The 23494-nt window shown below is 44.8% G+C and overlaps 1 protein-coding gene across 1 annotated transcript in view; it reads left to right on the top strand.

Moving 5' to 3' along the window:
• LOC138300119 (fish-egg lectin-like) overlaps window positions 1-23494 on the top strand; it is a 66813-nt gene that overhangs the window by 24176 nt on the left and 19143 nt on the right. The window contains exon 2 of the mRNA XM_069239038.1: window positions 18854-19093. Coding sequence (XP_069095139.1) covers window positions 18854-19093 — 240 coding nt within the window. The remainder of the gene's footprint in view (window positions 1-18853; window positions 19094-23494) is intronic.

Below are 23494 nucleotides of genomic sequence, written 5' to 3'. Positions count from 1 at the left end.
TTTATCATTAGAAAAACTAATTACCCAGAGCCCCAATAAACACAACTCATACAACTATACATTAATGTGATATATTAAGAAAATAATTACAAATGTCTTTCGCAAAAATACAATGAAATAACAACATAATTCAATAAAACAGAATACAAATGATACAGTAAATAATATTTTAAACTTTGCTATTATTCTGTAACAATAAAACATGATATACTTAGCTTCTATGTTTTTTTCCAGAATATTTTTGTAGTCATGATAGTTTGACCACAATGATATGGCCACTCACTATTTTTGAGTTGATATTTACGTGAAACTCTGAGAGCCCAGCAACCACCCCAATCACTCTAACTGTAACTTTGCCTGTGCTCTATGTTGCTGAGCCACAGACTTCTAAAGTTCAGATTTGGTTCGGCCTGCAGAGAGATGCAGCAAAGCAGTGCAGAGGAGCAGTGGGAACGCGGCCCATGCTGCCAGCTGGGAGTTGCGAGTAATCAGTTCTGGAGGAGCCTGGAGGGACCTGCAGCCATCAGTACTCCCTCGCTCTGAGCCAATGCCACTTTTCTCCAACCCCCAATCTCAAACGCCATGGCGCCTGGCTGCGTTTGCGGAGCCGCGGGTGCGGGTGTGGTGCTGTGGCAGAGGGGGCTTGCCCTGTCTGCAGCCCAGCCGTGACCCACCCACCACCTCACCCGCGATCTAGGTCCACCCACAAGCCTGCTCCTGTGTGCCCATCCTGCCGCCAATCCTTTCTCGGCTGTCCCTCTCGGCGAAGCGACGGAGAAGCGGTGTGTGCAGTGGAGTGCACGGTGGCCCTCCTGCCTGCTTGCCTGTTGCCTAGCCTGCGGAGTGTGGTGTGCAGAGTGCGCAGCAGAGTGCCTTCGGAGGGAAGAAGACGGGGACAATATTGGCTGGCAGACCTTGGATCCAGGACAAGGGACAACAGACAACAGACAATAACTGGTCTTGCGGTGGCCCAGGAGCTCAGGAGCACACGGTAAGGGGGGGCTGTGAGATTGTGTATGGTGAGTGCAGTGGGTTTAGTCACCACTGCCGAGTGTGTGCCCCACCTCCCTGTGGAAGCGGCCTGGCTAGGGTGGGTGAGGCTTGTGGGTCTGGTTGAAGGGACACGCTTGACTCTGCACATCCCTACCTACACCCCTTTCCTTGGTTGATCAGACCCTCACAAAGCAAGCAAGCGAGTAATCAGACAACCAATTAATCAGCCAAGCTTAGACCTACTAAGCTACCTTAGCCAGGTGGCCACTTAGCAACTCAACCCCACAACAAGCCAGCTTAATCGAGAAACTGTCTGCTATTCATATTGCTTATATAGCCACACTGCCCACATTTGCCCTAACTGCAATAGCAGAGATGAGATCAGGCAAGATACGAGGCAGGACCTCACTTACAAGCAAGAGAAGAAAAAGGAGGAACTACTTCCTGCCGGAATTCAAACAAAAAGGAGAGCAGAAGTAGACAGCAGAGTCTCTCCTGCTAGATCACCTAGGGACCCTTTCATGAGTCCCCGGAGCCCCTCCACCTTGCCTACTGAGCCTTCTTCAATACAGGACTTTGTAACCAAAGAGGCAATAGCTAAGTCACTCAATGAGACCATTAGCCCCCAGACCGGGGGATAGTCTCCCCAGCTCTAACTCCAGCTAAGCCTCATAAATTAAGAGACTATTTTGGGGCAACAAGCAGGATTACTAAGTATCAACCCCCCCCCCCTTAACATTGGCTGAGGACCAGGCCCTCGACCAGAGAAGGGGGCTAGAGGATAAAGGAAATCATTCCCTACCTCCACCACTTCCTCCTATCATCAACATTCGAGAGGGCAGAGCTACAAGGGTTAGCCTCATGGACTCAAAAGATACCAAATCTCTCAAAGATTGCTCCCCTACATCAGGAGGGCCATTGCCCACCACAAGTGGCCAGGGACCAGTACTACACCCTTTAGCGTGGGGAAGCCCGACCAAACAGCATCCTGCCTCCCCTGGGCAGGATAGCCCAATCAACCCCCAGGTGATGAGGGGTGTGGGGAGAGAGGAGCGATAGTCCCCCCCCCCCCAAGGAGAGCTAGACCTAAATACTATCATTTCCCCGTCATCAGTACGAAAAATGCAGCCCGGGAGGAGGCAGTGTTAAGGGCACCGGAAGAAGCTGGGGATGTATGGCGATCCACTCAGACTATTCAAGCCCCCGGGCATCCCAAAGAAGTGACTCTACCGAGCATGCTGCCACTTTGGCACCCGCAACGGACATATGGGTGGCAATTTTGAACACAATGCAGACAACAGTAACAGCTCTGCAGTTCCAGTCTCACAAAATGGACATCCAGGTAGACCTGCTAAACACCCTGGCAGTTTTTGTCGCAGGAATTGATGGCAAACTACAAGAATTAAACGTACTAATATTAAGGGTACAAAAAAACAACTTAAGGACTTCACCATTTGATCCTGTAAGGAGGTAGTAGATCGCATGGGACAACTGCCAGTAATCCTCAAAGATATTTTGAAGGAAATTTGCCACTCAAACAAAGAAGATAGCCTGGATATTGGGACCCCATTGCCATTGGGGCTGCCCATAACCCCTAATCCTCCAACATCCTTGGAGGAGAACCAAAATAGTCTGCAAGGTCCTCCAGCTACGAGGATAAGTAACTCAGAAGGGAACGCAATCAGGACTCTAGTTCTGGTTGCCCAAGGAAGTGCCCTGGAACACTCTCCCCAAACGATAGAGGGCAGCTCTGCCACCGATTGACTAAGAGAGAGGAAGCGGGCAAGGAAGGGCAGAAAGAATACCCAGGTGGCGTCTAGAGTCGACACAGAAATTCTACATCATATAATGCAGGAGGAGGATGTGGGGACAATAAGTTCCCCACCGACAGCGCAGCCCTGGACATTAAACCATGAGGGGCCTGTGCCTCCTGACCCGGCACTGGAAGGGCCAGTTCCGGGGGGTAGGGTTTGGCCCTCCCAGGACCAGCAAGCAACCATCCTATCGCGGCCACTTGCACCTACTCAGGCTGAATTGAGGCCCATCTCGGGTGGGCCTTCAGAAGTGAAAACCAAAGTAGAGGGGGCAGACACACCAGTATGGAACCATCATTTAAGGGCAGATACAGCGGTGATCACAATAGCACAGTCAAATTTGGCAGATAGCTTAAACCAGGCTATGCTTGATCGAGGCTCGCAGCTGCTATGGATTCCAGAGTATAAATCCAGAGGCCCGCAAGATGTGCTCAACCACTCCACCATTCTCAAATGAATAAATGCACCCCAGGACCTGGCAATAGTGAGTTCTGATGACATTACCGCCATAAAATACTTTCAAGCGCAGGGTAGCCAGTATATGGACCCAACTGTGGTGATATTTGCATCTCCGGAATTACCAATGCAAATAATAGAAAAAAGAAGCATCCTGAGAGACTGGGGAATTGAGGTATGTTTCTATTTAGGGGAAAGATACCCACACCCGCTATCGCAGAGAACTCATATGAACAGGAAAAAAGTAGCCACCTGGTCCATCCTACGAGGATTCACTGGGAAGCCTCAGGCTGGAGAACCTGACCAAGACCCATCAGGACAAGGTGCGGCAGTTCCACTAGACTTACAAATAGAAATAAGGGAAGAAGAGGGCCGGAGAAGGATAACAGCTAGACAACCCATGAGAGATGGCCATCCACAAGACAACTGGTCTTGGCTCCCAACAGTGCTAGCCCCCGGATTACCCCAAAAAGTCTGAATGTCAGCTCAGCAAATATCCTTGATGCAAGGATCATTAAGTATCTGCTCTTGGGATATAGGGGGGCTTCAGTCGAAGCTGGAAGATGCAGAGGTTCTCAAATTCCTGAGCTCCTTTGGTATCATAATGCTTCAAGAAACATGGGAACTTACGTATCTTCCCCTAATTGATTACGAGGAGTTTAATAAACCTGCAGTGAAACACAACTCGTTTGGAAGGGCAAAAGGAGGTCTGTCAATTTATATTAACTCTAAGCTTGAGGCAAAACCATCCAGAGGACAGATGGTAGATCAGCCCTTTCTGTGGGATTCGCATGGACAATTGGGAAAAAAATATTCATGATCCTTTGGTCCGGATTAATGTCTACATTAATCCCAAAAAGAAAAATTTGGAAGCCATTATCTTGTTAAAACATCTGCTCCACGTAAAAAATGCTCATGACCCGGCCTACTTGCTAGTTTCCAGAGATTTGAATCTCAATCCAGTCCACATACCAAGTGAGGACCACGTTCAACTAGCAGTTCCACTGCCTATTCAAAATCTACCATTCCGGAGAAAGAAAGACAAAGTTGGTACTAAGCTAATTAAGAGCTGTGAGTTAGCAGGTCTCTTTGCACTAAATGGGCGGCTACTGTCTGACACCCCCCCGGCCTGGACAAGAGCCACAGAAAGGGTTGTCTCATACTTAGATTATACCCTGGTAAATGCCCCCTATTTAAATTTGTGAGGGATTTTAGAATTCAAGATCATTCAGAAAGTGATCATAATCCACAAATAATTACAATCTGGAGTCAAGTGCCCATCCAGGAAAAAAACAAACCTCCTCAATGGGGTACTTTGTACTGAAAATTTAAAGTGACTAAAATGGAGCTCATATTCGGTCGCAGCCCAAGCAGAGGAAGCAGTTGGGAAACTGGAAAATATGGCTAATGATCCATTGAGGGTAGTTGCTATATGGGAGTCCTTCACAGAAAGCCTCATCAAGCAATCCCGAGGGTGGGGCAGGTTTAGGGGGGCATACTTGGGGCATAGAAAGATCATACTCATGCCACGGGCAATATGACTGAGGAAATCGGGAGTGAATTGGTTTCAGAGACAATTATAGAAACATCCAACCAATGAGCTAATTTTAAAAACTATATGGAAAGAAAGGAAACTACTAAAGAGAGACATTTGGCTTTTTAAACAATCAAAGCAGGGAACATTATGGGCAAAACTACATTATGCATCAACTCTGGCAAACCTCAGTCGGTTCTGGAGCTTGATTAATAACATTGAGAAAGGCCCCAGAGCTGCAAACAACACAAACGTTACAGAGGAGGCATGGGTTGGATATTTGAAGTCTCATTTTAAAGAACCATTCCCGACAGATACCAGCCTAACCCAACAGAAGACAACTGCGGATAATAGAGAGCCTGAGGAGCCCATCACCTTCAGCCCTTTTGAAATGCCTAAGATAATGGAAAAAACTTCACATGTGCTTTGTGGATTTCAAAGCTGTATTTGATTGTGTCCCCAGAGATAAACTATGGATAAAACTACAGCAGTGGGGGTTGCCGGGGAATCTATTAAACACCATTATCATGCTCTATTCTAATACTTGGGTTAAAATCAAATTGGGAGATGGCTATTATCTATCCAGGCCTATAAAAACCACCGTTGGTCTGAAACAGGGCTGTGTACTAGCTCTGCTTCTTTTCAATCTGTATATAGCAAATCTGTCTCCTGCCCTGGATAAGCAGCCAGCCCATCCAATAAGTTTAGGGGGTTGCCCAATATCCAACCTACTTTATGCAGATGACCTGTTGCTGCTTAGTAGCTTCAGAGCAGGATTGCAGAAACTTTTGAACTATTTAGAAGGATATGCGCTGGCTAACGATTTAGAAATAAACTATGGGAAATCCAAAATAATCCCCCTTAACCGTAAACCTACCTTATGTCGTAGGTGGTATTTGAATGGCCAGCATATTGAGGAAGTAGTAGCATACACATACTTAGGGGTCAGGATTGACTCTAAAGGCACATTTGCAGCCTAAAAAGAACGGCACAACCCTTAAACAAGACCTTCGGTAATTTGGCCAAGTCCATCCTTGGGCGGCCTCTAAAACCAATGACGACAGTTATGAGAGTGAAATTACTTCCGACTCTTGCATATGGGACAGAAATAATGAGGGGGGCAGAAGTGGTCATACTAGATAAGTTATTAGTGAAATCTTACAAACAAGTCTTTCAACTACCTAGATCAGCCTTCCCAGCCCAAGTCAGACTAGAGTTTTCGCTAACTAAGCTATCATTGGCAAGGCCGGCAGCATTTGTTAATTGTTGTTATAAATTACATTTAGCACCCCCCAGGACATGTCCGAGTGACGTGAACTGGGCCCCACGGACCTTTAAATATCTGGGCATCCAAATATTCCATGAGTTAGATGACCTTCGGGATGGCAACCTAGATAAGACGCTCCGCTCCCTGCGCGCATCGGTTAGGTTCTGGCGATCACTAAAACTAACAATAATGGCCAGAGTGGCATTATCCAAAATGGTCATGCTCCCCCGCCTCCTTTACTATTTCACTAATTTACCGTTATGGATCCCATCGCTGTAGTTCCGAGAACTGAACGCTTTGCTCCGAGAACTAATATGGGACGAGTGCCGCAGGCGAATAGCACTAACAACTATATGTAGACCATCGCGGGTGGGTGGTCTGGGGGTGCCTGACTTCGAGGCATACTATCTAGCGTCTCAACTGCAATGGGTGTCCGGTTGGACGACGGGCAAAGGACAGATGGACCTGCTCACTTCCCACGGAATATTAGACATAACTCGAATAATAGCACGTATGATTGAGAGGCGGATTGCCCCCACTGAAGACAACCTAATGACTAAAGTTGCGATGACATGCTGGAAGAGATGTACAAAAAGGGCGGGAATGGGCCCCCCCTACTCTCCGGCGATACCGCTGTCGGTCTTAGTTGTAGACCCAAAGGGGACTGGCTCCAGGGGTCTGGGGTTGGGACCATGGACCAGTGCAGGAATAGTGACGGTAAGTGAGCTCTTCAAGGAAGGGGTGTTGAGAAACTTCGATGACTTAGTAGGAAAGGGGGTCCCCCGGGGTCAATTCCTACTTTTTGGGAGTCTTGTACATACTCTGAAAAGCCACTGGGACACGATTAATGCAGAACCCATGATCCACGGAGTATCACACCCCCTTCTGACATTAAGCGAAGAACCCCACTTGATTGCTAAATTATATCGGGCACAGGAAGATAGTGCACTCGATCCCCTGCACTCTCTGAAAGAGAGGTGGGAAAAAACGAAACGACGCGACTTATCTGAGACAGAATGGAACAGGGCCCTGGCATATCCTCGGGGGATATCACGCAACACTCGCTTACAATACATCCAATACAACTATCTACATAGAACGTACCTCACTCCCCACCGACTATTCCGTATATACGGGGGAATCCCGAGGAATTGCCCCAGGTGCAGATACAAAGAGGCAGATTTTGACCACATGTTATGGAAATGCTCAGTGTTACAGGCGGGCTGGACAGCAATGACAGCGGTCATGACAAGTCTACATGGCACGGAACTGCCGTTAGCCCCCGATGTATGTTTACTGGGCCTAAAAACAGGTACGGTGCGGGGAAAGATTGAGAACCGTTTTCTAGACTTAGCACTAGCCCTTTACAAAAGACTGATTACAAGGGGCTGGAAGGCATCCAGCCCCCCCTCGCTAGCTGAATGGAAAAACAATGTCACGAAATGGACCAGAGCCGAGTTACAGGTCCTGAAAGCGGAGGAAGCAAAAGGCATCAGACAGACTCCCATAGCCCCAGAATGGGAAAACTTAGTGATAAGGTGGGAAGACATAATGAAAGGACCAATGACCTCCAGTGCAGAACACACAGAAATAGGACCCTGAGAGAGTATTAGGATGTGATGCTAGCAGCCCTCAATAGTTCCACCACGAGAAGAAGAGTAAGAAACTCCGGAAAGATAAGCAGTCAAACATGCCACCAACAAACATCAGACAAAAGACAAAATGATAAGAAGAGAATTGGTTGACAACAAACACAAAAGAATAATAGGGAAGCGATCAAAAACAGATAACCATCCCCCATAGTAGTAATAATAATAGAACCCCCAGTGTGAGACCCTCTAAGCAACTTATGCACCACCCACGAACAGCCTCCAAGATTGTACATAGTTGAATGTAGAATTAAAGCTGTTACACAGACACACAAAACGTAAGGGTACCACAAAACAACAATGAGTAGGACCCCTAGGGACAAGAACGTTAGAAAACCAGAACTAAGAGAAACACGAATCTAAGACAGACCAAAACGAATAAAAAGCAAGACATAACATATATACGGCGTTCCATAAATGGATAGACATGTTCTTTATAAGTTAAATGTAAGATATGAACAAAATGTACCCAACAATCTAAATATATACATGTAATACAAAACAGCGAAGTGTTAATAAAAATATATTCCCCCCCCAAAAAAAAAAAAAATTACATTTAGCTCCTACAGGGACGTTAGCAAATCTTGTCTGGCAAGAAATTAATCTTGAGAGGGGCAATAAGATTTTTAAGGACTACTGGGAAAAAGGCATAGCCCGGATGGAGCAGGGTGACCTGTGGGGCAGCTTATTACCGGCGCCAGCTTTCAGAAAAGGATTTAACAAATCGGCTAAGATCTTAAGCCGGTTAGAAGACATGGACATTCTATCGAATCGATTGCATGGATGGTTAGTCCTAAATTCATAGGCGTTGGACAAGGAATCGTGTATCCTGTCTGTCCCATTAGCACTAAAAACAAAGCATACCATCCTACGGATGAGTTTGGGAGATCTAACAACTCTTGATTTTCTCCCGAAATGGAAAAGAGAGGCAGGGTGGCAATCACAGGCTTGTAGATTATGTCATCAGGCTAGGGAGACCCTAATCCATGTGGTTTGTGTCTGCCCAGCTTTGGGAAGTCAGAGATGGGAATTATTAAGAAGAGAATTCAACATCCTAGGAGTCCGGTCCTGCAGGTCAGCTGTCATGACAGCTCTTGACCCAAGTAATGAAAAGTTAAATATCAGATTAATCCAGTTCCTGAGAATCTTTACTGCCCTCGTGGCCCCAGCAAGTTCATCTACCACCCTCTAGGGAAAAAAGGGAATTGTCCAGTCATGTAACGTCAGAATCCATCCTATAGACATCAGGTATTCAAAACGTAAGGGTTTTATCTATTGTGAATGCACCTTTAGATAACAAGCTGCTTCGCCCAAAAAGATACTGAGGCCCTATGCGTCCTCACACGAAGGGATTTGACTATTTTAAATGCTTTCTTAAAATAATAGGTCATGTTGTTGTCCCAGGAAAGTATCTGGGTTTCTTTTGTCCTAATTATGAGGGCTTCTTTTATTTTCTGCTCATATTTTATTGTTTGTATTCGTTTTAGGTAAATTGATATCTGTAACTGTATTCTTCAGATATGTTTTTATGGTTTTTATAACTAATAAAGTATTTCTCTACCTACCTATGTTGCTCAATTACTTTTCAACTGTTTGCGCTTTACAAATTCTACATTCATACAGAGACAATGGGGTTACCTTTATCATTACTGTTGAGTTTGAAAAGTTGACTTAAGACACGTAACTTCTGCTCTCTCATGGGTAAATCTATGCCTAGATCTCACATGCAAAACAAAAGGATGATGGACGGAGTGCTGAACAATGCAAACACTCACCCCCAGTCGCAGATCTGGGTTTAATCCATCGTTATTTCGCTCACCATGGCACCCCAGTATGGGCCCAGCCATATGCAAATCAGTCTTGACCTTGTTCCTCATGGGAACAGTCCAGCCCGAACTGCCAAGCCAGTTCCTCCCTGTACCGGAAACAAGCATCCTGGGACCGATTTCAGGGTTTCACTCTTCATCAGCCAGGCTAGCATGAATCCAGTGGCACAGTGAGCAAGGGACCCATGTCGGGGCATACCCTTCCCACTTAGGGCAACTTTAGCAAAACAAAAGGATGATGGACGGAGTGCTGAACAATGCAAACACTCACCCCCAGTCACAGATCTGGGTTTAATCCATCATTATTTTGCTCACCATGCCACCCCAGTTTGGACCCAGCCATACGCAAATCAGTCTTGACCCTGTTCCTCATGGGAACAGTCCAGCCCGAACTGCCAAGAGGACCGGTTTCAGGGTTTCACCCTTCATCAGCCAGGCTAGCTTGAATCCAGTGGCACAGTGAGCAAGGGACCCACGTCTGGGCATACCCTTCCCACTTAGGGCAACTTTAGCAAAACAAAAGGATGATGGACGGAGTGTTGAACAATGCAAACACTCACCCCCAGTCACAGATCTGGGTTTAATCCATCGTTCTTTTGCTCACCATGCCACCCCAGTTTGGACTCAGCCATATGCAAATCAGTCTTGACCTTGTTCCTCATGGGAACAGTCCAGCCCGAACTGCCAAGCCAGGTCCTCCGTGGACCAGAAACAAGCATCCTGGAACCGGTTTCAGCCTTCATCAGCCAGGCTAGCTTGTATCCAGTGGCACAGTGAGCAAGGGACCCACGTCTGGGCATACCCTTCCCACTTAGGGCAACTTTAGCAAAACTAAAGGATGATGGACGGAGTGCTGAACAATGCAAACACTCACCCCCAGTCACAGATCTGGGTTTAATCCATGTTCTTTTGCTCACCATGCCACCCCAGTTTGGACCCAGCCATATGCAAATCAGTCTTGACCTTGTTCCTCATGGGAACAGTCCAGCCCGAACTGCCAAGCCAGGTCCTCCCTGGACCGGAAACAAGCATCCTGGGACCGGTTTCAGGGTTTCACCCTTCATCAGCCAGGCTAGCTTGAATCCAGTGGCATAGTGAGCAAGGGACCCACGTCTGGGCATACCCTTCCCACTTAGGGCAACTTTAGCAAAACAAAAGGATGATGGACGGAGTGCTGAACAATGCAAACACTCACCCCCAGTCACAGATCTGGGTTTAATCCATCATTCTTTTGCTCACCATGCCACCCCAGTTTGGACCCAGCCATATGCAAATCAGTCTTGACCATGTTCCTCATGGGAACAGTCCAGCCCGAACTGCCAAGCGGAAACAAGAATCCTGGGACCGGTTTCAGGGTTTCACCCTTCATCAGCCAGGCTAGCTTGAATCCAGTGGCACAGTGAGCAAGGGACCCACGTCTGGGCATACCCTTCCCACTTAGGGCAACTTTAGCAAAACACAAGGATGATGGAGGGAGTGCTGAACAATGCAAACACTCACCCCCAGTCACAGATCTGGGTTTAATCCATCGTTCTTTTGCTCACCATGCCACCCCAGTTTGGACACAGCCATATGCAAATCAGTCTTGCCCTGTTCCTCATGGGAACAGTCCAGCCCGAACTGCCAAGCCATGTCCTCCCTGTACCGGAAACAAGCATCCTGGAACCAGTTTCAGGGTTTCACCCTTCATCAGCCAGGCTGGCTTGAATCCAGTGGCACAGTGAGCAAGGGACCCACGTCTGGGCATACCCTTCCCACTTAGGGCAACTTTAGCAAAACAAAAGGATGATGGACAGAGTGCTGAACAATGCAAACACTCACCCCCAGTCACAGATCTGGGTTTAATCCATCATTCTTTTGCTCATCATGCCACGCCAGTTTGGACCCAGCCATATGCAAATCAGTCTTGACCCTGTTCCTCATGGGAACAGTCCAGCCCGAACTGCCAAGCCAGGTCCTCCCTGGACCGGAAACAAGCATCCTGGGACCAGTTTCAGGGTTTCATCCTTCATCAACCAGTCTAGCTTGAATCCAGGGGCACAGTGAGCAAGGGGCCCACGTCTGGGCATTCCCTTCCCACTTAGGGCAACTTTAGCAAAACAAAAGGATGATGGACGGAGTGCTGAACAATGCAAAGACTCAACCCCAGTCACAGATCTGGGTTTAATCCATTGTTCTTTTGCTCCCCATGCCACCCCAGTTTGGACCCAGACATATGCAAATCAGTCTTGACCCTGTTCCTCATGGGAACAGTTCAGCCCGAACTGCCAAGCCAGGTCCTCCCTGGACCGTAAACAAGCATCCTGGGACCGGTTTCAGGGTTCTCACATGCTGCCCCCTTTCAAAGAATATTTTCATGTCTCATTAATTGATAAAGCTCTACTATAAGAATGGCCTGCTCTGAGTACTTTGTAGCCTCCTTGCAAGAGTGACATCATTCCCTTATCATTATATTGAAAAATGATTTCCTAAACTGAAGGCACCTGCAAGTTAAACAAGCATTTGCGATGCAATGGGTCTTGCATCTGCTTGAGTTAGAGCTATTAGCGTTATAAACTCCTAACCCGACTTTTCTTGACACATATATTGAAAATTTAAAGTTAAACACTTTCACATAAGGGAGCTGATTCACAGAGCCACGGCTGCCATGAGCATCAGCGTGAAGAGATACCCGAAAGGAAAAGAAGTTTGCTCGCAGTTAAACTTATCGGCAAAAGTGCAATTAGCCATGTAACAGGGGCGATGGCCAAGGCGGTAACAAAACCTCCCCAAGGAGGGACAAAGGTAAACCATTTACCAATGTAATCAAAGGATTTTTGAAGGGCAAGCCCATGAGCGAATGGTAGTGATGGGCGTGAGGTGGGTGTTGTTAAAAGCCCAGATACACACCAACACGTCGGAAAAGCAGTGCATGCGTGCTGCAATGCTCGACCTAAAAAAGAAAACAGTCGGATTAAACTTTACATCAATGAAACCGTCTTACCCGCAGTTCAACACCTTTTGGAAATTCCCTTTTTGAGGCAGAAATTGAGAATTTTTTGTGACAAGTCATCATTGATCCTGCCAGCCTCCTCTCCCCCCATTTGGGTTCGCCGATTTGTCCTGTCCTCACCAGGCAGCAGTCTGGTGGCCAAATGCGAAGCTGCATGGATAGGAGACAATTGTTCCTGGCCATTCAAAGACTGGCACATTTGGCACCTCATATTCACGATAAGAGTTACCACCATAATGAAGTATAATTCTTCTCAAAATGTAAAACTTAAAGTGGGCTATCATCAGCCAGAGCAGGAGAAGTTATCACACAATACCATATGACTTAGGCTTCTTGGAGGACATTTACATACACAAACTCTCAGATTTGATGGTTTGGCAGAAGGTGAGATCTTTCTAGAAGAAATGAGGACAGTACTGCAGGGCAATCCCAAGTGCATGAATTTCAGCTATGACATTATCAAATTTGGAAAAACCCAGTAGATATTCCACAAAACAGCGATGATGAAGTTTGGTGTGTCCGCTGAAGCTACGTCATGTTCAGTTAGGCCAAATGCATGTTTTCAAGACCAGCATTGATATCTACAGCTTCATGGTCTCATCAGAAGGCATGTGCCCAATCTGGAAAACTACAGGATGGCACTTTTTCACTTGCACTAATGGTCATTTCATCACTGCAATTATCATTGGGCATGACTTTTTAGTATACCAAGTAAATTTGGAATTCTATGTTCATCTGTACCGCCAAGGAGAGACCTCACAAAAAAACAAAAGACAACAGAATTCATGGTCCTAAAATTGCTAAGCGGCATCCAATAAGATCTAAGTATGCATTGTGGATGCCAGTGACATGGCCTATTTCGATCCTGCATTGCTGGCAGAAATAGTTGGGAATGCCAGTGTGACAAAACCTGAACCAATTTACTCACAATCTAAAGAGAAACCCAGCAGTTGTCTAGGGTTGTGACGATTTTCATCTGCTCCTTTTTTTGCAAACCACTTACTCTTCTCTACCTTTAGCAGGCCCAAGGCCAAAATACCAGTCTGCATAGAGCCAATGAGGCTTGAAACTTTAGGACTACCATTTCTACATCACTAAAACATGCTGACTTTTTCTAAGGATTTCTACTTGCAAGTACCACATATGAGTCCTTGATTAGAGAAGAATGAATTTATGTGTTAGCCGATCAAGCAAGACAGTCTGTAGAAACATCGACAGCTGACTTCATACAGGATACTGTAGAGGATTCCACACAAGAGACTGCATCAGAGCCAATCCACATGCAACAATAGAGTGATCTGGTTATTGAAGCATTCATGTAGCATTAAGGAACCAAAGGTTTTCAAGGGTAAGCTGACACATCGTTTAAATGACTTAATAAAACGAGGAACTGAAATGGTTATCCCTAAAACCATGGGAGAACAGGTTTTGGAACTGATCTGTGAGGGTCACCATGTTATTGTGTCCAGGAACTTGCAATTGTGACAAAAAGTCTGGTTTCCTTCCCATGATGACCTAGTTGTGAAATCCTTAGGCAACTCACAGGCTCTCAAGAGTCTCAGCGAGCCAGTCTCTCCTCAGCCCTTAAAAATGTCACTGGTGCATTTAGGCAGAGTTATTTACTGACTAAGGACATGTGCCCACGGGACAATGCCTTCTGGGTGTCTACGATAAATACTCAAGGTTTCCTGGGGTCCTGGTGTATCTAGCACATCTTCTGTCATTGTTCCAGCCCTTAAGGTCTTCTGTATTTTTTTGTACAGCTGAAGTTATAAAACGTGAAAATAAGCCACTGTTTAAAAGAGAATACAAGCACTTTCAAAGACTTTGTAAGTACTCCCTTCCTCCCTTCTGCATACCACTGCAGAGGCCATCTTTGGTCCACGCTGTGCAGCGGCTTCCATTTATTCTCCCATTGCCTTCTTTTTTCTCATTTGGTTCCTGCTGATCCCTACCCTATTATTCTCTTCAATGAAGCCTTGAAGATCTGGCATTTTTTGGCTGCCAGGGTTAAGCATCTCAAAACAATCACGTCCTGGCCAGCATGGAATATACTTTTGCTCACCTTCTCACTGCTCCCAGCCAAATACCCCTAGCTCCTTGAGGGGCTTACTGTATGTCATCACCTCTTTGTTTAGCCTTGTTTTTGCTCGAGACTTTTGACCTGGTGCATTAAGGGTACCCTTAATATATGTTGACCATTCTTTTTGACCAGTCCTGACTTAGTCCTTCGAGGGCCTCCCTTTGTCATTCTTCTTGCTGTCCCTGTCCTTTTAAACCCTGACTCAGTACCCCACTTTTCAGGGGGCTTACCTTTTATGCCCTTTCCTCTGATATCCTCCGAATTAGCCCATTTTTCTTCCCCAGGTTCCAGGAGGGCCTCTCTATATAGCTCCATACCTTGGTTCTCCCTTCATGATTTCCCCAGTATTGTGACTCAGTGCATTTAACATCATTGAGGAGCACTTCCATTAACGTTTGCTGCTAGTTCTAAGGTGCATATATTCATCACCAAAACATATGTGGGTACACCTTTTTATGATGTATGTATATTTAAAGAGGGTAGCTAAGATTCCCATCCACTGTGGATGGTATCCACCACATGGACCTCTCTGGCACCACCAGGTGAAGTGTTCTTGAATGGAAAAAACAGAAGTCAACCTTACATCAGGAGACAACTAGAGCTGAAAATTCAATCTAAATTCATAATCCCTGAATTCTTGTGTGTGAGGTCCACCTTGGAGCTGGGTCTCTCCCAGACACAAGATGCAGGTAGTTGTCCATCCCACCCTCATAGGGGTGTGTGAATGAGTGGGTGGGTGAGTAGGTGGCATGTTGCTAAGTCCTGATGGAAATCACATGCACAGTGGGTGAGGTGCAAGCATATGTAGCTGGGAGGGGGACAGAGCTCCCCTATGTACATCCAGGTTCTACTGGTAATGGCCAGACTTATTAGAAGGGTAGAATATTATGGGATAAATGCTCACTCAGAAGAAGAGCAGAAATATACTATGACTGAGACCTGAATAATCTCATCAACATTTTTGTATTGGAATCCTCTTACTAAAGGTTTTGCCCCATAAACGATGAGCACAAACACCAAATAGTAAGATAATAAATGCAAGGAATCACATATAAAGAAAGGAATAGCTTTGGTAAAAGTAATACACGGTAAGATATAATGAAAATTCAGTTCTTTTGAGTGGTCGCCGGTAGTGTAATAAACACTTTTTCTTGTAAGATACTAGAGAACTGGTGATATAGCCTGCAGCACAAAGCTTCTTCCTTAGAAAGTTATTGAAATTCTGCATTTTCATATTCTAGACACCTCTCTAGGTTTCATAGTGTCTAATATTTTTAAGCCATATGCATTTTCAAAAGTGCTGTAATAAGTACTTGAGAAGAATAGTCCTAATTTTGTTGGTATGGTATTCATTGGTTTTCTACGTGACCTCTTTAGGGTGGCTATACATTTTAAGACCTCCTGTATGAAGAACAGGTTTTGTTTTTCCAGTATTTACTCTAGAATTTAAATGTAGAGTTTATTTTAATACATGTCATTGCAAAGTATATAATGACTTATTATTATATATATATATACATATATACATATAGCATTATGTAAATTCTTCCAATATTGCCCGTTGTTTTTAATGCCATTCAGAAAGAATATCCAAGATTGGTCATTGGTCCTTTCTTCTTGGAAGTTGGATGTGTGAGTGTGTTATTATGAGAAATCACAAGGGCAGAGCAACAGAAGTATTTGTGGAGATTTGTATTTTCAAAGATCACATGCAGAAGATTGCCTCTATGCTAGTCCATCTAAAAGTCCTCAGTTCTGAAATTCAATGTGGGCCCAGAAACCCTGCATAGAAAGGATGTGCTTGTTTCATCCAGATTGTTAATGTCATCACCATATATTTGAAAAATATATTTTCTCTAGATTTCAGCTAGGACCTTGAATGAAATGTTGCTCTCAACTAGTAGCTTTGTGTTTTGTTATTTCTTTGTTCCATCTTTATTTGCAGCGTTGAAGATTAGAGCAGCATCAAATCGTATTCACAACTTTAAGACACTGTATGAATCCCCCCCGAGGCTGCGTAACACAAGTGCCAATACCACCACAATCTGGAAGTCTATATCTGATCAATGGTTTGCTACTGCATGTGAATTCCCACCTGAGGCTGTGTAACACATGTGCCTTACCATCGCAACTTGGGTGCCTGCATTATCAATGGTTTGCGACTGCAATCACACACCATTGAAACATACCTACCTTCGGTAAATTTGTTTTGATGAATTGCATATAATATAGGTTCTAATGTCATTCAGGAAAGCATGGTGAGTGAAAACACAATTGTCCTCATCCATGTGTGAATGGGCAGAAGCTAGAGGAGATATTTATTGTAACAGAGGTCTTAAAGTTCTTGTATCAGACCATCGCGTTATCAATAAAAGCTTCCCAAAACCAGGTCACTCCATTGTTTATCCACAGAACCTTATTGAATTCACCATTAAGAGCTACTGCTGATACCGCTCCAGGGCATTCCCACTTAAGGGTCAGAATGGTCTATTATTATCACTTGTTAGGCGTTTCTGGAGAAATCCAAAATGTACAGGTTATACTATAATAATTAACAGCAAAGCTCGCAGGTTTGCTTGTGTACCTCATCCAGTCAGTTGTTTTTGCTTAGCTTTCAGGGAATTGTAGCCCTGAATTTCTCATAGTATAAGCAGGACTACAAGTTCCAAAATACAATGTAAAAATCTTTACTGGAAGAGAATGACTTGGAAAACCTGATAGCTCTAAATTAGCGATGCATTTGGAGAATATTACAGTAACAACAATAGGCACAAAGAATAACTGCTAAGTTTCCCACATCCATGTGTGACTAGTTACTATAGTTTCCTTTCTTTTCTTAAAATTCTGAGACCTGTAGTCCTGGTTTTAAACTGGGACAAATAAGACTACAAGTCCCAGAATTCTAAATAAAAAAGGACTGGACTAACTAGATACACATAGACCTGGGAAACATGGCAGGTATGATAAAGTATTAGCCCTGCCCTCTTCAGGCCATTTTCTCCAAAGATATATTGTCAAACATAACTAGGAGAGAGTAGGTGTAATGGGGAGCCGGCCCAGGGTACCTGTCTTCGTGTCATGCAAACATCAGTGTCCCTCTAGCACGGTTCCAGTGATTACATTTAAGTTGCTTTTAATAGTTCTTTACATGTCAGCTGTGCAATTTTTAACACCTCATCAAGCCCTTTCTTTCCCCTCCCATCTTCCGCTCATCCCCTGCCACTATGTTCCAACAGCTCCCTGCCCCCTACCGACAACTTGCCACCAACGTGGCGGAGCTAAGTTGTAGATGATACAGGTGAGTTAGGGGAGGTGCAGGAATGTTTGTGTTCAGAGTCTGTCACTGCTCTGATGTAATCAGCTGAGGACTACACAGTGCTTAATTTAAGCCAGTGGTTCCCAGTGGTCGGCACCAGCACTTAATTGTCAAAGCTGGGACTTATGACAACCAGCCACATGGTGGTGCTATTTGTCTAATTTTTTGATGAACACAACAGCAGTTGTTTAATAATTCTATATACATAAAAAATTATTAATACCTGGGATCCACAGCTATAAAACTAGCTTAGGTGGCAGGTATTAGTAATTTTTACTGTATAAAAACTCTGAATTGTCATTAGAAGTGCAATGGGTGGTGCAAGCTGCTGTGGTCTTATGACAAGTGCGTTGGCACTTATTTCTCTGCAAATTAAATACTGGAACTGGCCAAAAAACCTAGGAGAAGCTACCTATTCCTATTCACGTTTTATTCACCAGCAGAAGGCAGTGAAGGTGCCAACATTTCTTCTTATTCAGTGTGCTTCCAGAGTAAGGGACGTCTCTGTGTGTAAGAGTAAAACGAACCACAGCACCTCAAGGGAGTCAGGCGGTAGAGAGATGAGCAACACCCAAAGGCACTACAAAACAGCCTTCTCAGCGCTGACTTCTGGCTGAGCAGGCTATATTTTCCCCCCACTTGCTTCCCTGCTCAAACCAAAATGCCCCCGTGCATCCTGGAATGAGTTGTCATAAATAGTATAACAGGTCTATCCAGATCCCATGGTAACACCCTTGTGCAAACCGGTAATGACTGACTTGAAGTGTTCATCCTTGAAACATTCATGAACATTAAAATGAATCAAAGATCTTTCACAAACGAGTAACGAGGGTGAATTAATAAATGGCATGCAGAAATCTTCCAACAAAATCAGCACCACTGACCTTGTGTAAAACCTTTGTCTCTTGCACTCTCACCTCTAGGTCAGATTGTTCAGCTGAACTGTGATCAGGTGCCCGGGGCACTCAAGCAGATCGATGCTGGCAACGGGCAGGTGGCCGGAGTGAATGCAAACGAGAACATTTATACCCTGTACAGTGGCCGCTGGACGCAGATCCCCGGTTCTCTCTCACACATCTCAGTGGGCCCTGGTGGATTCTGGGGCGTGAACAGAAACAACAACATCTACAAACTTGTGGGCGCAGAATGGGTCCAGACTGACGGTAGGTATAAGTCAAGCTTACTGATAGTGAATGAATTAATAAATTAACTTGAGTGGCTGCCTCACATATCCCTATAACCTGCAAAGCCTCTACCCACTTCCTTATATGAAGGGAAGCAGACCAGTCCAAAAAGGTAAAGTCTCAGCCTTTTATGCAAAAAAAGGTATGTCCCAAAGTTGTATACAAACAGCTGCACGAACGATTATATTGTAGGCAGTTAGAACTGACCAGAAATTAGAGAAAATAGCCAGCACAGTGTGTAGTGTGTAGTTCCTGATACAAGTCCCTTGTGTGAGCAACAATACATTTTAATTCTAGTCTATATCCCTTGCTGTATGCTTTGTTATAGAAGAAGTCACAAAACCAGTGGTTCTAACAGCAACGACACAATTATGCTAGAAATTATGAAGTAATGCAGACCATTTCTGACAACAGGCAGTAGCTCTAGGGGCTGCATTAAAAAAATGTTGGAAAATCCCAATGCTGATTCTGGAAATTAAAGAGCTTGTTCACACAGGATGTTGTAGGAAAAGTAAGTGATCAGTACCATAAAATGGTACAAACTGAGCACAGTGTTATGCCTCCAGTTGTGGGATTGTGACCTTGAGGATCAGGCAGAGGTCAGCAATCCAGCTAGAAATGACTTTCCTGTGTACTGCCAACTTCATGCCTGCAACTGATAAATTGCACTTAGGTAGCATCACCGTGTGTCTATTATGAATACATCTCAGAACTTTATGGAACACTTATCCCGCCTATTACATTTCATGTCCTTAATCAGGGTTAGTTAGTGCATTAAAGATGTCCATTGAACTTTGGCCTGGTAGGTGCCAGTCCTGTTTTTCTATAGTCCATTATACAGTTCAACATTATGAGGAAAGTCAATCGTGAACATACTAAAAATGTACCAATAACATCAATAAAAAAGGATATCAAAATAAAATCTACTTTAAGCAGCTTCATTATTGAGATTAAAAGGCTATAAGATCATAATGTCCGCTGAGGGTACAAGTCGGAGAGCAAAGCCAACATTGTACAGTTAGCAGGGCGAAGAACAAAGCCAGCAGCTTTTACTACATTACACAGCTGACTAGTGAAAGCAGTCTAGAATAGGGCCAGTTACATAAAAGTAAGCACTTTATAAATTCCAGTAACCAATGCAATTTAGCAGATGGACAGTGAACTGTTAGATTGTAATTTCTGTTTGGTAATGATTAAGAATCGTACAAGGCGGCAGGCCAGCTGGGTGTCTCCACCAGCAAAACATGCTTTCACTGCCTGCCTGCATGTGCATTTTCCTGTTCAATTAAAGAGGGGCCTAAAGTAGTCTGTATTCCTGTCTCGGTTCTCCACATATACATATCGAGTGCAGCACTATCACTTGTTCATGGGCTTGCTTTCAAAAATCCTTTGTTATCATTAGTAAATGCTTTATGTTTGTCTCTCCTTGGGGCGGTTTTGTTACCGCTTTGGCCATCAACCCAGTTACATGGATAACTGCACTTTTGTCGATATGTTTGACTGTGAGCAAACTTTTTTTCCTTTTGTGTCTCTCCTTCGTGCTCATGCTCACGGCGGCAATGGCGCTTTGAAACTGCTCGCTTGTGTCAACTGTTTCACTTTTCATTTTCAATTTTCCATGTATGGCAAGAAAAGTCCAGTTAGGAATTTACAATGCTAATAGCTCTAACTCAAACAAACGCGAGACCCATTGCATTGCAAATGTTTGTTGCTGTTTGGTGTAAATCCGTTCAGTGGTTTTTGAGAAATTTAAGGAAATCCACGTTCATATATTTAGGGACGCAAAGGATTCATGACCCCCTCCCGATCACGTGCTGAGATCTGATTGGCTGCCAAAACTTCAACAAGGAGGTGTTGTCAGCCATCTTGGGACTTGTCTGAAGCCGAGTCCCAGATAAAAAGAATAGAAAATACAAAAGAGGGAAGGGTATGAACACCCTGACCCCTTAGCTCTGGTGCTGGGGTCCAAAATTGACCCCCACATGGCTAAAAAGCATTTTTTTAAATGTTTGCCATGAAATAGTCCTGGGGTTGCGGATCTGCAGTAAAAATAAATTTAAAAAAAAACGAGCATGGGCTCCCATGCTTGTTTTTACATAAGCCCCTGGGTAGGTCAGGTCTCAGGGACAATATTTTTGTTTTTGGTAAGCACAGCCCAGGGGACCACCACCTCCCTGGAAAAAAAGAAATTGTGCAGGTGGCTGCGCAGCCCCCGGGCCCTGGGCACCCCAACCACCTGGGGCAAAATGCATTTATAATGTGGGGGTCACCCCCTCCACAGCCCTGGGGACCACCACCTCCCTGGGGTGATATATTAAAATATGTGCGGTGGCCGCACAGCCCACCCCCACGCCCCGGGGACCACCACCTCCCTCACGCAGTTAACCAATATGGTGCAGGGCTATATTAGAAACAATTATATGGGGTCTGTTTCGGACCTCCTGTAGCCCCCTCTACATCCCTGGGGACCACCTCCACCCCAGGGTGATATATTAAAAGATGCGCAGTGGCCGCACAGCACTCCCCCACACCCTGGGAACCACCACCTCCCTCAGGCAGTTAACAAATAAGGTGCCGGGCTATATTAGAAATAATTATAGGGGGTCTGTTTTGGACCTCCTGTAGCCTCAGGACCACCACCTCCCCGGGGCTATACTTGTTGGAGGGGGGTGTTAACTCTCCCATCAAATCAGGGAGACAGCTATGGGTACTTGCTTCACCCCCGCTGTGCAAATTTGCATATTGGGCTGGTGGGAGGAGCAGGTAATCTGGAATGAGTTCCACTCTCAGTGGGAGGATAACATCGTTCACTGGAGTAGATACAATGATGATCTTTTTATACTATGGAAAGGTACTCGAGAAAGTGCAGAAAATGTTGTTAGTAAGATCTCTTAGAACACCCTCAATTTGAAATTCACAAACATAATCCATCCAACTGAGGTCCAATTCCTTGATTTAACAGTGTATGTAAGAGATAATAAATTGCACACAAAACTGTATAGAAAACCTACTGCAGGTAACACACTTTTACATGGCACTAGTTTTCATCCAAAAAAATTGATGTATAGCATTCTGCATGGAGAAACACTTAGAGTGAGATGTCACTGCAGTGAGAAGGTACAGGAAGAGCATGCCTTGCAAGAGCTACCCATGACGTTTTTGTAAAGGGGTTACACTGATAATTGTATTGATGAACCAGTTCACAAGGTGAAAGCAAAACCATGAGATACCATCTTGTTCGGTCAGAAAAGAATAAACAGACTACATTTTATTCCAGTTATAGATTTGTGACCAATTATAGTAAGCAAGAAGGGGCAATACGCTCCATTTTGAATAAACATTGGCACTTAGTTAAGAGCGACCCAGTGATAGGCAATTTGGTTCCAGGTAGACCGGGTATAACTTTCAAGAGGGCAAGGTCTATGAGAGACGCTTTGATTAAAAGTAACCCTGAGATTGTTAAAAAGTAAAAACAAAGGGATCAGTCAATGTCCAGGTTTTATGAAATGTGGAAAGTGTAAAGCTTGCATTTATGGAAGGAACACTGCAGAGTATATCTCTGGGCTCACATACAGAAAATACAAAATTAAGGTAGTATATCATTGTGAGACCAATTATGCAACATATTTGCTACAATGCTCATGTAATCTAATGTACATAGGCAGTACTATACTGTCTGTGCACAAGAGAATACTCCAACACGTACACACTCTCAGTGAACTTGGTAACAGGAATATATGTTCACATTCATATGACACAAGTAGAAAAGTGTGATGAGCTGCAACATGGCACTGTACTCGATCCCCAGCAGCACCAGCTAGCAATCAGGAATGCTCCCGCAAAGTGGAGCACTGGCATTCGAAAGATGGTGCGATGAGCTGCAAATGAGCGCTGCGCTTGAATCCCAGCAGACCCACCTGGAAATGAGCCGGATCCTTAGGTCTTGGATGTCCCTGAGACCTCAGGGAGAACAAGGTGCAAGCCAACATGCCGTTGGAGAATATTGAGGCACAAGGTGAGGAGCAGGAAGGCAGGCCAGCACGAGTCTAATTGCAGGGTGGCAGTCTCTCCAGCAGCCTAACAGGCTGGAGGGCAGCACAACAAAGCACGTAGTCCAAATAGTGTTTCCTCCTGGCAGCACAGCAGTTCTCTGGCAATGTGAACCATATGGAGCTAGCAGCGCCTGGTAACAAGACCCACGGAGTGTCTAAAAACGTTGGGTCGGAGTTCCAGTACTTTAGAGTCAAAAACGTCTTTGATGAAGGGGTGACATCAAAGGAACCTTTAGAAGTGCACAACAATTCCTTTCAGTCCAGCCCTGGCTCTAGACAATCAGTAAGTTGTAAATCAGCCCTTTGTGTGAGGGCAGGCCACAACCTA

This window comes from Pleurodeles waltl, chromosome 6 (assembly GCF_031143425.1).
Source record: "Pleurodeles waltl isolate 20211129_DDA chromosome 6, aPleWal1.hap1.20221129, whole genome shotgun sequence".
Classification (NCBI taxonomy): domain Eukaryota; kingdom Metazoa; phylum Chordata; class Amphibia; order Caudata; family Salamandridae; genus Pleurodeles; species Pleurodeles waltl.
The sequence above is the reverse complement of the archived record's forward strand: the minus strand, read 5'-3'. Positions and strand labels throughout refer to the sequence as shown.